Source organism: Nuphar pumila, chromosome 10 (assembly GCF_984573655.1).
Source record: "Nuphar pumila chromosome 10, dmNupPumi1.hap1.1, whole genome shotgun sequence".
Taxonomy (NCBI): Eukaryota; Viridiplantae; Streptophyta; class Magnoliopsida; order Nymphaeales; family Nymphaeaceae; genus Nuphar; species Nuphar pumila.
Window position 1 is genome coordinate 106,157,071 of NC_143258.1, and position 19,037 is coordinate 106,176,107.

At 38.5% G+C, this 19,037-nt stretch overlaps 1 protein-coding gene across 2 annotated transcripts in view; it reads left to right on the plus strand.

Moving 5' to 3' along the window:
* Positions 1-19,037, plus strand: part of LOC149827785 (glutathione reductase, chloroplastic-like) — a 33,812-nt gene that overhangs the window by 13,777 nt on the left and 998 nt on the right. For both annotated transcript variants that reach the window (XM_090019629.1, XM_090019630.1), the window contains exons 7-10: positions 16,134-16,197; positions 16,272-16,442; positions 16,525-16,665; positions 16,861-16,935. In XM_090019629.1, coding sequence (XP_089875755.1) covers positions 16,134-16,197; positions 16,272-16,442; positions 16,525-16,665; positions 16,861-16,902 — 418 coding nt within the window. In that variant the 3' untranslated portion in view covers positions 16,903-16,935. The remainder of the gene's footprint in view (positions 1-16,133; positions 16,198-16,271; positions 16,443-16,524; positions 16,666-16,860; positions 16,936-19,037) is intronic.

Consider the following 19,037-nt stretch of genomic DNA (forward strand, 5'->3'; position numbering starts at 1 on the left):
ATGAACATGACTCTAATGAAGGCTTCAAATTCAGATGAACAGGGCGAACAACATGACATGGAGTTTCTTCAAAGACATACATATTGCCTCGTCTCTTTCCTTCAGCGAATGTTTCCCTCGTGCATAGGTCCTTGACCTGCACATACAAAAGAGTAAATTCAACTGAAGCATTATTATCATCATTAAGTTTGGAAACAGAGACAATATTTTTCTTGATGTCAGGAGCATGAAGAACGTCAGAAAGAGTAAGAGTGGAATTATGGCATGGGGATGACAGTTTTTCCAACATGAGAAACAGGATGGTGGGATCCATCTCCCGTGACAATCTTACTTTTTCCAAAATAAGGAATAGGGTTAAAAAATTTACCTGCATCACCTGTCACATGAGTTGCTGCCCCTGAGTCAACAAACCAAGTGCCTTCATCGCTCTGCCTTAATTTCAACTCTGATAAGGCAGATATCAACAGATCTTTAATCTCTCCATTGTCTCTGGTATTTGTGAACTTTCTTTTGGTTTTCGTTTGTGGACCCTTTCCTTTATTCTCTGGATTATGCCAGCAATTTGCCTTGATATGCCTCCTTTTGTTACAAAGGAAGCAAGTAGGAATGGATCTTGATCCCTGCGCATGAGCTAACATGTTTGGAGTGGAAAGCAGACCACGCCCTCCGTGTCCACTTTGCCCTTGTCCTCCTCGTCCCCGTCCTCTACCATAAGACACTCCTGTGGCAAAAACTTCTTGAGAATTTGGGTGAATGTGAGTTTCTTCAGAGAATCCCTTTAGAGTCATTTCGTACTGGATCAATTTGGCTCATAGCTCATCAAAGGTAGGAAGAATAGGAAGGCACAATAGTGAAGTGACTATCATATTGTAGTCAGATCCCAATCCGCTCAGAGTTTGTTGCACCATGTCCTTGTCACTAACGGCACATCCTATAACTGCAAGCTGATCTGTGATGATCTTCATCTTGTTCAAATATTCCATGATGGTCATGGAATGTTTTCTTAGCAACTGAAATTCCCTTTTTAGAAAAACCATCCTGACTTGTGAAACCTGCGAATACGTCTGGACCAGTTGCTCCCAGAGTTGCAATGCTGTACAATTGTCGGGAATGGCAACAAGAACCTCTTGGGATAGGGTTGAGGTGATGTATGCAACAACAGATTGATCTTTTCTTTCCCAATTGAGAAATTCTATATTTTTGACATATACGATCGAACTCACACCTTGATCATCTTTCTCTTCTCTCTGAACAAATTCTAGTGGAACATTGATGGTTCCATCAAAGTGACCTAAGAGACCTTGGCTCCTTATAAAGGGAATGATTTGTCTCCTCCAAATCAAGAAGTTTGACGTATTCAACTTTTCAGAAATGAGTTGGTTGAGAAAACTTGAAGAAATATTTGATTGAAGGGAATGAGGATCCATAGAGAGTGGATTTCAGCAAAAGTGTTCACGAAATGCTGAGCCTGCGGCTGTCAGATTCAGAGAATAAGAATAGAGAGACTGAACCTTTTTCTATGCTCTCCAGAAAACTGATATTAAAAGAACTTTTCCACGTTAGATATGTTTTCAAGCGATTAGCAAAAAAAAAAAACTACACGGCAAATATATATTTGAATATGTAGGAATGAATGCGTGAAAGGGATTAGACAAAGGGAGATCGAGCGGACGACAACAGTAAAGGGAGACAAGCAGGCAATGTCAAACAGAAAACGAAATAGGGCACACGATTGGTCTGATGTTTCACGTGAATCGATTTTAGCGATTCACGTGAAATACAACCCCTCGTTTTTCACGGTCTGGGTTCACGTGAACAAGATTCACGTGAATAGGATACACAGGAAAAATTCAGAAGAGGAGGGAAGAACGAGAGAAGAATTTTATGCAGACAAAAATAGCACAAATATTAACTTCAACAAATAAAATATTTAGATCGAGGAAGAGAAAACTGGTCTGCGTCTTTTCACGTTGGCAAATCCAACTGAAAGTCCACTTTGATTCCAGAGAGAATCAGATCTTAAAGAACAAGGAAGAAAAGAGGAGATGTTGACGGAAGAGAAGGAGACGTTGTCGATCTTACCGGAACTGAAGAACACGAAGGAAAGGGGGAAGAAAATGCACGCAGACGAGAAGGCGATCTCAGGCCAGGCTTCAACACTGCTCTGATACCATGTTAGAAATCCACCACCCATACCTGCATTGAGAAAGAGAGAGAGAGAGGGAGAGACGAAATGCAAGAAATGCGTCTGTCACCATTTCTGTATAAAATCGTGACCTAAAGGAATACATTTATAACTTTATTTTACATAGATATGGATCCGGGTCTGGTGTATCCAGACCCGATTAAGAGTAAACGTATACTCTGTACACGATCTTTACATTACATGGATCGGGTTGACTCGGGTCGGGTCCCGGGTCTCGGATCCTTTTCACCTTTTTCAGTTCAGACATATTCACAAGTTTCTCGGGCGAGGATTATGTTTCTTAAAGAGAATTTCAGATGTTAAGAAAAGAGTCCATGACCTACTTGAACAAATTAAAGATCATCACAGATCAACTAGCAGTTGTTGGATGTGCAGTGAGTGATAAGGATATGGTACAACAAACTCTGAGTAGATTGGAGTCTGAATATCATATGATTGTTACTTCTTTATTGTGTTTACCTGATCTGCCCAGATTTGAAAACCTGCATGCAAAATTACTCCAATATGAGATAACCTTAAAAGGGTTCTCTAAAGAACCATATATGTATACAGGCACGAGAGATGTTCTTGCCACAGGGGTAGCTTATGGGCGAGGACGAGGAAGTTATGATGTTAAGAGAAGAGGAGGACAAGGAGGTCGTGTAATATTACCTACACCCAACATAGCTCCCAACTCACAGCGACAAGGCCAATTCCTACTTGTTTTCTGTGTAATAAAAAGGGGCACATCAAAGCTAATTGTTGGTTTGATCCCTTGAATAAAGGAAAATCAACACAGACTGAAGCAAAAAGAGGAACTGATAGCTCAAAGGTCAATGGAGAAGTAAAAGAGTTGCTATTGTCAGCCTTAACAGGATTAAATCTGAAACAGAATGAGCAGGATACTTGGTATGTGGACTCTGGAGCAGCGACTCATGTTACTGATAGGGGTGGCAAAACTTGACACGACCCGCCAACCCGCCTCTTAGGCGGGTTCGGGTTGGGCTTAAGCCAACCCGTTTAATAAACGGGTCGACCCGCGTAACCCGTTTATTAAACAGGTCGGGTTCGGGTTGGGGGTATGCCAACCCGCCAACCCGGCTGACCCGTTTAATAAACGGGTTAGGCGGGTGGGTCAACCCACCAACCCGACCCGCCAACCTGCCAACCCGACCCGCCAACCCGACCCGTCAACCTGACCCGCGAACCTGAGAACCCGTTTACCCGACCCAACCCATTTATTAAATGGGTTGGTGGGTCGTGTCGGGTTACCCGTTTATTAAACGGGTCGGGTTCGTGTTTGCCACAGCCGACCCGTTTAATAAACGGGTCGGGTTCGGGTTGAGGTATGCTGACCCGCCAACCCGTCGGGTCGACCCGCCAACCCGACACGATTGCCACCCCTAGTTACTGGTGATGTTGGTAAGCTCTTAAACGGTGTTCTTTACATTGGTAAAAATAGTATAGTCACTGGGGATGGATCCCACCACTCTATCTCTCATATTGGTAATTCCGTCATACCTATGTCAAAGTCTTCTCTCAGTCTTTCAAAGGTTCTTTATGCTCCTAACATCAAGAAAAACATTGTCTCCGTTTCCAAGCTTGTCGATGATATCAATGCTTCAGTTGAATTTACTCCCTCTTCTGTCCTTGTCAAGGATCTCTGCACGAGGGAGACGTTCGCTAAAGGGAAACGACAAGGCAATAATATGTATGTTTTTCAAGAAGATCCTACTACTCGTGTTCGTCCTGTTGATTCCAACTTGAAGCTCTCCTCATCGTCATCTTCAGAGATTCCTTCATGTGTTTTTAGTGGCTCTGAGTCCAATAAGCCAAATCTTTGGCATGGTTGTTTAGGTCACTGCATTAGTAGTTTCATTCAGAAGTTTGTTTCAAATAATCTCATTCTCAAGTGTAGTTTAGGAATGAATGTTAATGACAAAAAATGTTCTAGTTGTTTTTTGTACAAGAGTCATGTTTTACCTTTTCATTCTATCAATAAAAGAGCTTCAAGACCTTTTGAGATTATATGTTCTGATGTTTGGGGGCCAGCCCCAGTTGCCTCTGTGTCTGGAACTAGATATTATCTTATATTTGTTGACAGTTATTCTCGTTATACTTGGATTTTCTTTATGAAACATAAGTCTGAGACCTTCAAGTTCCAAAATTTTCACTCCTTTGCCAAGAATCAATTTTTTGAAAATATTCTTTGCTTCCAATGTGATTGGGGAGGTGAATTCTCTTCAAGTGACTTTATTAATTTTTTTCAAAGTAATGGAATAAGGAGAAGGGTATCTTGCCCTCATACGCCTCAGCAGAATGAAATTGCCGAAAGGAAGCATCGCCGTATTGTTGAGAGTGCAATGAGCATGATGCATGATAGTAATCTTCCGATTACTCTATGGACAAAAGCCTTTCATTCAGCAGTCCATGTGATAAATCTATTGCCCATAGATATTTTGGAAAACAAATTTTCTTACTTTTCTCTATTTGAAGTTCATCCCAACTATCATGATTTGCACGTGTTTGGTTGTGTATGTTATGTTCATATTGACAGTTCAATGAGACATAAGTTTCAGGACAAGGCCTTGAAGTGCAAGTTTGTGGGTTATGAAGATAACTATAAAGGATACAAGTGCTATGATCTCATGAGCAAGCGCATCAAAATATCAAGAAATGTTATCTTCGACGAATTGAACTTTGATCATCGTCACATCAATTATTCTGAATCAAATTCCAAAGTTGAGGTCTATTATCCTTGGTTGAACTCTGAACTTTTCTCCAGTACTAACAATATCTGTTCTTTAGATTCTTATCAGAAGGATAAGGAAACTATGCCTGCTGATAGGTTGATTGCACAGGAGAGCATCGAGCCACCTTTGAATACAGAAAGGTATAGAGGTTTTGTCTATACCCGACGAGGAAGCGAGGCGCCCACTATTTTTAATCAGGAAATGGATACACCCTCTACATCTACTTCTACTTTAGATGTTAGAAGATCCACCCACTCTCGTCACCCGATCGAAAGATGGGTCAGCTATAAGAATTTTTCGCTAGACTTTTAACTGTTTCTAACTGCTTTGGGCAAGGAAGATGAGCCTACAACATTTTTCCAAGCAGCAAATTCTAAAAGATGGATTGAAGCAATGAATGAAGAGATGGAGGCTCTACATGGATGTGGTACCTGAGATGTTGTTCCCAGACCACCTGACAGAAATGTAGTTGGGTCGAAATGGGTGTACAAAATAAACTACAAACCGGATGGCACTATAGAAAGGTACAAGGCGAGACTTGTCACCAAAGGATTTACACAAGAGCAGAGACAGGATTGTGATGAGACCTTTAGTCCAGTTGTGAAAACGGGAACAATCAGAATCATATTATCTTTAGCTATTGAACATCAGTGGACAATCAATAAACTTGATGTCAAAAACGCCTTTCTACATGGAAATTTGAAGGAAGAAGTATACATGGAACAACCCACTGGATATGCAGAAGGCAATCCTACAAAATATGTTTGCAAATTAAAAAGGGCAATATATGGGTTGAAGCAGGCTTCTCGTTCTTGGTTTGATAGTTTCTCTCTGGAAATACAAAAATATAGTTTACGGCGCTATCTCCTTGACTATTCTTTGTTTATATTCAAGAACCAAGACACATTTACCCTCCTATTGATATACGTAGATGATATTATCATCACAGGGAACTTCAAAGTTCATATTAAGGAGGTTAAGCATCTCTTGAATCAAAGATTCAAAATGAAGGATCTTGGTAAACTGCGATACTTCCTTGGGGTTGAAGTTGACAGTACTTCTGAAGGAATGACTCTCACCCAACATAAGTACACTATTGATGTTCTCAACAAGGCAGGTATGAAGGATTGCAAACCTTTGGGAACTCCTAGTGTTCTTCATCATAAACTCAGCTCTCAAGATGGAGATTTGTATAAGGATCCTACAAGATATCGTAGCATAATCGGCATGTTGCAATATCTCACTTTCACTCGACTTGATATCGTTTACTCAGTAAATCAAGTATCTCAGTTTATGCATGAGCCGCGTGAAGGGCATATGGAGGCGGTTAAGAGGATACTTCAGTACTTAAAAGGAACTGTTGGGGATGGTCTTTTGTACAGAAAAAGGACAAATGGACAAAATGCACATGAAATTATTGTCTATATTGATGCAGATTGGGCGGGAGATCCAGACGAACGTAGATCTGTATCAGGCGATTGCGTATTTGTTGGGATGAATTTGGTATCCTGGAGCAGTAAGAAACAAAAGGCTGTTGCTAGATCTAGTACAGAAGCCGAATATAGGTCAATGGCAGCTACTATTGCTAAAGCTACATGGATTAGGCACTTACTGACAAAAGTGAGAGAATCGATCTCTCGATCCCTTCTTTTATGTGATAATCAAAGTGTCATAAATATGTCCTTCAATCTTATTTATCACAGTCGTGCCAAACACATCGAAATAGATCAACATTTTGTGAGACAAAAGGTAGAAGAGAAGGAGATTGAGCCTGAATTTGTACGAATCACCAATTAAGTGGCTTATATATTCACAAAAGGTTTGACTAAAGACATGTTTTGGATGTTAAAAGGCAAGTTGTTCATGGTTCAAAACCATGCACAACTTGAGGGAGGGTGAAAAGACGTGTTTGGATCACGGGTCTGGGTCCAGACCCGTGATCATGTATCCTTTCATTAATGGCACACATGTATTTTCTTCTCTTTGTAAAAGGGTATTTTAGTACCCTAAATTTGTATTAGTAACATATATAATGACAACATTAGTAGCAACTGATTTCTGTATTGAGGAATCAAGTTTTCTCTGCAGCGCCTTCTCTCTCTCTGTTCTTCACCCTTCACGCAAGATAAATTTTGTTTTATGAAATCTAACAGGATGCTGATAGAGCTTCGATGAACAAGTGGAATGAACTGTGGAGGAGGGATCTTCTTAAAAAATGTACATATTGCCTCGCCTTTTTCCTTCAGCGAATGTCTCCCTCGTGCGAAGATCCTTGACATAAATAGAAGAGGGAGTAAATTCAACTGAAGCATTAATATCATCAACAAGTTTTGACACAAACAATATTTTTCTGAATATTTGGTGCATGAAGAACATTTGGAAGTTGAAGGGATGACTTAGACATGGGTATAACAACATTTCTAATGTGCGATATAGAGTGGTGGGTCCCATCTCCTGTGACTATGCTATTTCTACCAACATAAGGAATAAGGTTTAAGAGTTTACCCGCATCACCTGAAACGTGGGTTGCTGCCCCTGAGTCAACATACCAAGTGCCTTTATCATTTTGCTTCATATTTAGCCCTGCCAGTGCTGCCAATAGTAACTCTTTTACTTCTCCCCAAGCCTTTGAATTTTCTATGTCTTTCTTGGCTTCTAATTGCAAAGTTTTCCCTTTATTTTGGGGATTGAACCAACAATTTGCTTTAATATGTCCTCTTTTGTTACATAAGAAACAAGTAGGAAATGACCCACCTTGCAGATTGGAAGAAACATTGGGCGTTGGAAGTAGCCTACGACCCCCAAAACCAGGTCTTCCCTGTCCACTTCTGCCTCGAAAAGCACCACCTCCTCTTCCTCTGCCATAAGTTAGCCCTGTAGCAAGAACTTCTTGAGTCCCAGATTGCACATGATTTTCTTCAGAAAACCCCTTCAGACTCATCTCATATTGTAACAATTTTGCACGTAGATCTTCGAACTTAGGGAGCTCTGGGAGGCACAATAATAACGTTGTCAGAACATGATAATCTGGCCCGAGTCCGCTTAGAGTTTGTTGTACTTTGTCTTTGTCATTAACCACACATTCCACGATAGCCAGCTGATCCGTGATACTCTTCATTCTATTTAAGTATTCCATGATCGACATGGAATCTTTCCTCAACATCTGAAATTCTCGCTTAAGAAACACAACTCTAGCCTCAAATATTTGCGAATATGTCTGAAGTAACTTATGCCACAATTCCTTGGCTGAACAATCATCAGGGATGGCTACAAGAACTTCTTGTGACAATGTAGAGGTGATGTATGCCACCAATGCTTGGTCTCTCTTCATCCACGCTATATAATCTGGATTTCTGAGAAGCACAGTAGAAGATGCTCCTTTATCATCTTCCTTTTTCTGTGAGATAAACTCTGGAGGGGTTGGAATTGACCCATCCAGATGTTCAGAGAGATATTGACTCCTTATAAAAGGGACAAGCTGTCTTTTCCAAGTCAAGAAATTGCTATTGTTTAACTTCTCAGAGACGAGTTGACTAAGAAAATTAGAAGAAAGAGGCATTTGTGAGAATGAGGAATCCATTGAGGGTAACACAAGTGATTGGGAATAAAGGAAAAGGAGAATTTCTGGACCAGATTCAATTAATAGATATTCTGCCTTTTTTTTTTTGCAGAAGTTTAACCAGGAAAATTATATCCTGTCGTGGTCAGCAAACATAAGAGGTTTGATGCTGTCAACACTGAATCGGTTTCAGATTGATAAAGAAAAAAAATCCCTTGTTGAATGAATATAACTGGTCTTCATCAAATCCTGTAATCTCGAATAACAAGAATGGTATAGATTGTTAAAATGTACCTATTATATATATATACATATATATATATATATATATATATATATATATATACATATATATATATATATATATATATATATATATATATATATATATATATATATATATATATATATATATATATATATAAATTCTGTTTATTACATCAATACCTGATAGGGGTATTTTTGTAATTTCACAGTTGTTTTAGAAAACAACAAATTTTTTCTTTTTTGAACAAATGTAATTTTTACTTTTTATTTTTTTATTTCTTTTTTATTATTTTTGAGGACCTAAAGGGGCTCCAACATAGAAGTCGTTGGAGCCCCCAACGGTCACAAATGTGACCGTTGGGGGCTCCCAACGACTCTATGGGAGCCCCCTTTTGGCTCTCCTTTTGAGGCCCTTTGGCCCTCCTTTTTCCTCCTCCTTCTCTTGTATAAATAGGGGTGATCCCCTTGTGTATTCTCATCTTGGAGAGTTCCTCTCTCTTTTCAATAAGAGGCTTTGTATATTGTTGCCTTCTTAAAGGCTTGTGCTTGTATTGTCCCTTCGTGGACTTGTGATATTTTCTCTTTTATTCATTGTTGTATGTGCTTGTATGCACTCTTTATATTTCCGCAATATCTCATTACATGGTATCAGAGCCACTCGATTCTTGAAGGAAAGGTGTGGTTCGTGTATCTCTTATTTTGGTGGACATCTTCTCACTTCTTGGCAACATCATGGAGACAAAGATTGATCTTTCTTTCAAACTCAATGGAAATAACTATATGATGTGGGCATCAGCAATGGAGAATAATCTCAAAGGGAAGAAACTTTGGGGTTATGTCATGGGGACCGTTCCGGAACCTAAGCTCATGCTCACAAAAATGGAAGAAGATCAAGAAAAAGCTCTTGAGGGAGATGCTCGTCTCAAGGCCATTGAAAATCATCAAAAGGAAGTAGAAGATTGGGAAAGCAATCACGCAAAAATCCTTGCGTGGTTTATGAACAATGTGGAGCTTAAGGTATGTGCTAATATAGCTAAATTTCGTAGAGCCAATGAGGCTTGGTCCTTTATGAGGGGTATGTATACCCAAAAGGATCTTGCAAGAGCATACTTCTTGCAAGAAAAAGTTAGAACCACCAAGCAAGGTGATTCTAGCATTCAAGACTACTATAGTGCCCTTAACCCACTATGGGATGAATTGGCTCTTTTAGAGCCAAAGTGGGTTTCTATGGAAGATGTTGATTTAAGACAAAAACAAATGGAACAAGAGCGATTGTTTCAATTTCTTTTTGGGCTACGCCCCGAATTTGAGCAAGTGAGATCCTCACTTCTCCATAGATCTATTTTTCCTCCTATTGAGGATGCTATTGCCGAAATCACTCAAGAGGAGACAAGGCTTGGCATGAGTAAGCATGTTGATGAAGTCCTTGCCGTATCCAAACCGGGTAACAATGTTAGAACCTATAAGCCTCCTCATTTTGGGAAACAAGGGAACTACAATGGAGGAAGAAAATTGATTGTTTGTCATTATTGCAATGAGCCGGGTCACATTAGACCCGTTTGTCCAAAGCTTATGGGAGCCTTCAAGCCTAAAGTAGCCTCTCTTGAAGAAACCACCTCCAAAGAAGATGAAGGCAAAAACAATGACATTAAAGAAACTCTTGGACAAATATCTATGGCTCTCCAACAAATGCTTAAAGTTTCTTCCTCCACATCGGGTGCGGCCATTGTTTCAACATCATCACCCGGTACGTATTCTTGGATCCTTGATTCCGGAGCTTCTTTTCATATGACCTCTCATGAGAATGCACTTAGTGATGTTTGCATCAATTCAAAGGACTCTTGTGTCTCAACGACCGATGGAACCTTTTTGAAAATTTCAAGTATTGGCTCTTTTAAAGATTCTCAAAATTTTTGTGTTCCAAAAGTAAGAGTTGTTCCCAAATTAAATTTAAACCTTTTTTCGGTTTCTCAAATTGCCGACCATGGATGTGAAATATCTTTCTCATCTAATGGTTGCTTTGTGCAGGATCTCCGGTCCGGGAAGCGGATTGGGCAAGGCCATAGAAAGGGAGACCTCTATTATATGGACCATCTTGATCTCCCTACAAACTTTTTTTGTTCTTATGTCCAAGAAAAAAATATGGAAACTTGGCATAAAAGACTTGGTCATCCAAGTTATTCCAAAATGTATCTCTTTCCTTTTGGAAACAAATTTTGTAAGGAAAAAGAAATTAATTGCAAAGATTGCATTTTTGGAAAAATGAAGTCTATTCCTTTTCCAACTAGATCTTTTTTTTCATCAAGGCCTTTTGAATTGGTGCATTCGGATGTTTGGGGTCCTTCTCCGGTTATGTCTAAAGGGGGTTATTCATATTATGTTACGTTTATTGATGACTTTACTCGGTATGTTTGGATTTATTTCCTTAGTCATAAGTCGGAAGTATTTACTTTCTTTAAAGATTTTCATAAAAAGGTTCAAAATCAATTTCAAAGTAACATATCTATTTTAAGATCCGATTCCGGTGGTGAATACTTATCTCACGAATTCCAAAACTATTTAAACCAAAATGGCATTTGTCATCAAAAGTCATGTCCTAGGACTCCTCAACAAAATGGCCTAGCAGAAAGGAAACATAGGCACATTATAGAAACCGCTAGAACATTGCTTGTGTCTAGAAATATTCCAAAAAAAAATTGGGCGGAAGCCGTTCTTACCTCAACCTATCTAATCAATAGAATGCCCTCTTTTAAGTTAAAAAATGCTTCTCCCTATGAGAAACTCTTTAAGTTTTCACCTGATTTTAATCGACTTCGTATTTTTGGTTGCAAATGTTTTGTCCTACTACATAAAAGGGATAAGTTATCTCCCAAAGCAATTGAATGTGTATTTTTTGGATATGGTGAAAATAAAAAAGGGTATAGATGTTATGATTTTAAGAATGATAAACTATATGTTTCAAAAGATGTAACATTTCTCGAAGAAGAAAACGGTTTTGATAAAATAGAAGAAACAAATGAAATCGATTATGTGTTCTTATATGATCTTATTGATGACATACAAGAAGATTCTCTTGAAAACATAGATGACACTCACGAGGTATCCCCTCTTGACATAACACTCTCAAATGATAGTAATTCAAATACAAATGTTCATGATAGCAATGCCAATATCAATGTTTACTCAAGAAGAAATCAAGAAAAACCTATTAGTGCCCTCGAAAAATACTCTCAAATTTCCGAATCAATTGAGGAACCACAAGTTAGGCATTCTTCTAGAATATCAATACCCCCAAATAGGTTTGTCTCCTATGACTCTTTAACTCCCAACTATCGGGCATGTTTGATAACTCTACACTCTTATTTTGAACCAACTCACTATAATCAAGCTAAATCTATACCTCATTGGGTTGAAGCAATGCAAGTTGAACTAAATGCTTTAAAAAAGGCTAATACTTGGGAAGTAGTTGATCTACCCTCACACAAAAAACCTATTGGTTGTCGTTGGGTCTTCAAAGTTAAAACTAAAAGCGATGGCTCTTTGGAACGATATAAAGCAAGATTGGTTGCTAAGGGATACTCCCAAGAATATGGTATTGATTACGAAGAAACATTCGCCCCCGTAGCTCGTATGACAAGTGTCAGAACCTTAATAGCTGTCGCATCAACCAAAAAATAGCCTATTTATCAACTTGACGTAAAAAATGCTTTTTTAAATGGAAGTTTAAGTGAAGAAGTTTATATGGATCCACCACCCGGAATAAATATTAAGCAAGGTCAAACACTTCGGCTTTTAAAGGCATTATATGGTCTTAAACAAGCTCCTAAGGCTTGGTATGATCGTTTTAGTGATATCATGATAAAATTAGGATTTCATTCTTGTTATACTGACACTGCTCTTTTTGTTAAAAATGCAGGTTCTAGTATCGTAATTTTGTTGCTTTATGTTGATGATATGATTATCACTGGAAATGATCAAAGTAGTATTATTAATATTAAAAATATGTTAAAAGATAATTTTGATATGTCTGATTTAGGTTTTCTCAGATATTTTCTTGGAATTGAGGTTGCATATTCTCCTAGAGGATATATTTTGTCACAGATGAAGCTTGCTGCAGATATATGTTCTAAGTCTGGGATTTCTGATGATAAGAAGGTAGAGACTCCCGAGGTTATTAATGCCAAGTTACGGTTAGAGGATGGGGTTCTTCTGGAAGATCCTACACCGTACCGACAACTCATTGGGTCTCTTACATATTTAACCATCACCAGACCAGATATCACTCATGCGGTTCACTCAGTCAGTCAATTTCAGCATGCTCCTACAACCGTGCATATGAGTGCGGTTCTCCGAATCATTCGCTACATTCGGAATACCATCAATAAAGGGCTATTTCTATCCTCCTCTTCCCCTTTGAATCTTCTTGCTTATACTGATGCAGATTGGGGAGGTAATCCCAATGATCGAGTCTCAACTACTGATTTTTGTGTCTTTTTAGGGGACTCATTGATTGCCTGGCGATGCAAGAAGCAGCAGAAAGTTTCACTATCATCCACTGAAGCTGAGTACCGGGCAATGGCAACCACAACAATGGAACTTGTATGGCTTCGCAGTTTGCTTAAAGATATGGGAGTTGATATTACTGAAGCCTCAAAGCTGTGTTGCGACAATAAGAGTGCCATCTATATTGCAAGCAATCATACTTTTCATGAACGTACGAAACATATCGAAATGGATTGCCACTATGTTCGTGACGAATTTTTACGAGGAACTATTGCTCTGCCATATGTCACTTCAGAATATCAATTGGCAGACTTCTTCACTAAAGCTCTTCCGGCTCCTCGGTTCATGTTTCTTCTCGGCAAACTTTCCGTCCTTCCCCCGTAAAGTTTGAGGGGGGTGTTAAAATGTACCTATTATATATATATACATATATATATACATATATATATATATATATATATATATATATATATATATATATATATATATATATAAATTCTGTTTATTACATCAATACCCGATAGGGGTATTTTTGTAATTTCACAGTTGTTTTAGAAAACAACAAATGTTTTCTTTTTTGAACAAATGTAATTTTTACTTTTTATTTTTTTTATTTCTTTTTTATTATTTTTGAGGACCTAAAGGGGCTCCAACATAGAAGTCGTTGGAGCCCCCAACGGTCACAAATGTGACCGTTGGGGGCTCCCAACGACTCTATGGGAGCCCCCTTTTGGCTCTCCTTTTGAGGCCCTTTGGCCCTCCTTTTTCCTCCTCTTGTATAAATAGGGGTGATCCCCTTGTGTATTCTCATCTTGGAGAGTTCCTCTCTCTTTTCAATAAGAGGCTTTGTATATTGTTGCCTTCTTAAAGGCTTGTGCTTGTATTGTCCCTTCGTGGACTTGTGATATTTTCTCTTTTATTCATTGTTGTATGTGCTTGTATGCACTCTTTATATTTCCGCAATATCTCGTTACAATAGATAACACAGAAAAATTTCAAGTAAAACAGATTGGCAGCAGATCGATGATCCCTTTAAAGGATCAAAGATTGTTGTCAATAGAAGAAGAAGATAGAAGTCGAGAGACGTTCCTGATTTTAGAGAAAAAGTTTCAGAAATCGGCGATTAAAGAAGCAAAAATATGCTGAGACGCTGATTTAAGAAGGCGCAAAAACAAAAATATGTTGAGACGCTGAGACGCTGATTTAAGAAGATGAACGCAGATTGATTGGAGGTCTTGGTTTAAAAAGATTCAAAAGGGAAAAACACAGATCGATTCTGGGTTTAGAAAAAAAAACGCAGATTGAAGGAGACACAGTTTTGGAGAAGACGCAGATTGATTCTGGGTTTAGAAAAAGAACGCAGATTGAAGAAAACACAGTTTTGGAAAAGACGCAGATGAGATATATTGAACTCACAGATTTTTTGGGCTTGGAACTTAAGATCTCTTTGGACAGTTCTATTTGGAGAAGCAATCCCAGGCTAGCTTTGATACCATGTTAAGAGGTGAACTCCAGGTTTACCTGCGCAAGGAAGAAAACGAGAAAAGAAGAAAAGAGGGCTGCAGAAGGTCACGGCTGAATCTCTCTCACGTGTCTGATCTATTCAAAGCATATGTATATAAAGATTAGGTTTCAAAAGTACCCTTTAATGAATGTTTAAAATTGCAACATAGCACAACCCATATATGGATACGGGTCTGGATTAGATCCAGATCCATAAACGATTCTTTTCACATATATGGTCCATTCTATCCAGAATATTGTACATTGATTTCTTTGGCCATGTGGGTTTAATTGTTCCAAATCTTTTACCTGTTTCCTTCTACAAATGCAGCCTAAGGTTTGGACAAACTTGTCCATATAGTGGTAAATTGAAATACAAACGATAGTTTTGTTCAAGGGATTTCTAATTCTTTACAAATTGTATGGCTGATAAATAATTGTTTGATTCTTAACTTGTAAAAAAAATAGTGTATTATTCTATGTGCATTTCGATCTCAAGAATGGTATCTTTGTGCTTTCAGAGTAGAATGATACATAGTCTCTATTTTTTCCCTCGTTTTTTCATTTCTGTGCTTCTAATTTATGTAAACTTTCTCTAATAAAATGTCTGAGTTCAACCATGTCATGGAGGGCATTCTGCAATATGAGCAATTCAGTGTCAGTTTTCTCCGAGCAAGCATGCACTTGGATGTGCACGAGTCATCTCAAGGGCCAAACAGATTACTGGAAACAATTGTTGATTGGAATGTTTGGCATTAGTATAAGATACTTTTGTGGTGGTCTTGGATCCCTGTTGACTGAGGATAAGTGGAAGGTGAAGGAGTTCTTCCCTATTCTTATGGAAGATGGGCAACAAGGGTTTTCCATACAAATGAGGATTCTTGCTACCACCCATACAGGTGGTCATGGGGATTCCTCTAATGGACCTTTGTTGGTATAGAGCTCCATTGGGAATCCTTCAGATCTCTTGTTCCACTGATGATAGAAAGAGTAGAACCCGAAAAGTGATAAAAGGATGGTCCTTTATCTATTTTATGAGGCTTATCCAAACACAACTTGATGTTCAGTAAATGTGTTAGCTTATTGATGAACATGTCACCTTTCGCATTCACCACAATAGGTCCAAGAGATGGCGTCTACTGGAAGTGATCAAGTCTTCCCAAGTCTCTATATCTTAGAAATTATTTCTCAGCATGTCTCATTTGAATCTACGAGTCCCATTCTTCTTATTAGCACTTAATCATTGATGGAAATGTTGAATGAGGGTTTGGTAAAAAAACTAGACGAATTTAATTTCAAATGTTGGATGCAGGTGGTTTCTTCATTCATGGCTTTCTGATATAGTCCTTATTTTTTAACACAGAGCGGTCCCATCTGCTGTATTTTCTCAACCTCCAATTGGAACAGTTGGACTTACTGAACAACAGGTGAGTTAAAGTATCAACCTTTTCAATAAGATCTGATGATGTTATTGCGGCACCCATGAAGTCTATTGTTACAGGCAATTGAAGAATATGGAGATGTTGATGTATTCACAGCCAATTTCAGGCCTTTGAAAGCCACTCTTTCTGGGCTTCCTGATCGGGTTTTCATGAAAATCATTGTTGATGCAAAGACCAGCAAAGTACTAGGGGTGCATATGTGTGGAGAGGATTCTCCAGAGATTTTGCAGGTCCTCTGCTTTATTTGGTTCTCATTGAGTTTGGTTTCTGTCACTCTGAATTTCTTTCAAGCATTTTAGTAATGGTTTTCAGGGAATTGCCATCGCTGTTAAAGCGGGTTTATCAAAGGCAGATTTTGATGCCACGGTTGGTATTCATCCTACAGCAGCAGAGGAGTTCGTTACAATGAGGAGTCCAACTCGAAAGATTAGAAGAGAAAACCCTCCATCTGAGGTCTGTAACTGAAAGTAATGTGGTCTATTACTGAGCATTGACAAAATTAGGTGGTCATCCACACATACTTGTTACTGAATTCCAGCAACCCCTCCAGTTGCTGCAGCATTACTCTTGGTGCACAAGCTTTCTAATTATTTTTGTCCCTTTCAAAATGTTATTTTCTGTGAATTTTAATTTTGGTGTATTTAACAGGGTGCTACTGATGTTAAGTTAAAACCTGCTGCAACACTATAAGCATGAAGGCAGAATCAGTTCAGAAAGATGAATGTAAGAATACACTCAAAGCATTTGTTTATTCTTGTTCTTACAAATGGCTAAATTCTTTCTAGTATAAGCATAGAAACAGTTTGCAGAAACAATCCTTCTACACAATCATTCACATTATCCGATTCATTTGACCATTTTATGTGTCTTAACCAATCTGTCCAACCTCTTTCTAGTTACTATAGATTCTCTTAGACTCTGATACACCGTGAAAACCAAATGCACTGGAAACATCATAAGAAAATTAAATATGGGAAGCTCTTTCAGTCATTCAGTTAAATTGAGGTATTTTATTCTTTGTAGTCCCTCATGAATCAGCACCCTTAATGGCATTGTTAGACTAAGCAGTCTCCCTACCATGCTCAAGCTACTCCAACGACCAAATATGGATCCAGTTTGTGAACCCTTTCTCATAGTTGGTCAGCTAAACATTGATTTCTTTTGTGCATTCTGGAGATATGGTTTCTGGGGGGAGGAGGATTCACAATTTCTTGCCTTTGAGATCTTAGGTCTACACGTGTTTAGATATTGTGTGCAGGACAATTGTAAGGTTGCACTTTCCAAAATTGTTGCCTCTTTCTGTTTATTGATTAGACTGTCTTTCTTCTATACCAGTTATAACTAGGACTGGTAAAGGAACCAAGCAGTTCGTGACTCGGCTCGGTTCGTATAGTTGGTGAGCCGAGCCATGAGCAGCTCGTTTAGCTTAAACGAGTTGAGCCCCAAACATAGGGTGTTCGGCTCGGCTCGGGAGAGCTCGTTTTAGTAAAAAAAAATTCTATATATTTTAACTGAAATATATAAAAAGAAGAATGCATAAAATAAATACGAAAAGAAGGATGCATGGAAAATATAACATAAAATATGAACTATTAAGTGCAATATATGAAAAAATTATATTTTAAGTGTATATATATATATATTCCATATGAAATAACATGAAATGTTTTTGCACAAGCCAGCTCGTGTTCGGCTCGTCTTGTTCAGAGATGAGCCGAGCTCAAGCTCAAGCTCGACTCGGCTAAACACAAACACGAGCCGAGTCACGAGCTCAGCCTACTGCTAAACGAGCCGAGCCCAAACATGGCCTGTTTGTTTCGTTAGGCTTGTGTACGAGCCCTAGTTATAACCATATTCATTTCAAGCTGATGCCCCATAGGGATGGTTACAGGTGCGGGTACGACATGGGAATAAGAATGGATAAAAATAACCCCTTGTGCACCTTAAAATGGATGAAAATAGTAACAAGTTGGGTCTGGATCAGGCCATATCCAGAACTTGTCTGACCTGTACCTGATGTAACATTTGTACGAGTACCTTTATGGACACCGGTACAGTGGCGCCATTATTGAAGTACACATATTACATAGCTTCTAGCTCATATTTTTATTTATTTTTCTCTTGTTCCCCTTGCTAGATAAGCTCTGTAGCTACATTGAGTCGTGTATGCTCTCTAGGTCCTCCCGTCCTAAGGGATATACTCCAGCATGAAGTCATGAATGAAAATTTAAACGAGAGAAGAGTAAGTCAAACATAACATGATCCATCTTGTGCTAATCAGTTTTCATTACTTTTTGTTGCATATCTTTCAACGAGATTCTCCTGATGTTTGTTTAAACCAGTTGATAAATAAGTCGCTCCCTGTTCTAGTTTTATTCTGGTGATAGTATGCTTTGATGTGGTCAGTTGGACATACACAACTGATCAACTATTATTCATTATTCATTTTGATGTTCTTTCTGTAGTGTTTGTTATTGATTGAATTGATGCATTGTTATCGTAGACATGCATATGCCCCTCAACAGAAGATATTCTTCTTTTCATACTCATTTTATAACTGAATAGTATCTTGTAGACCAAAACACTGTTCATTTGGCGAGGAATGCATGTGGGAAAAGAGTACATGTATCTTTCGCAAGCCCTCAGTCAAGGCTATGATCTCACACCAAGCGAATTCTGTTTAAAAAAAAAGAAAAGGGATCATGATCTTCAAAAAAATGATAATTCTGGACTGTTGATTCAATTAGGTTCGGTTTGGTTATGCGTAAACCCGAACTGAATAGGGCTTCGAACTGGTGTGCACAGTGACAGTAATGGTGACAACA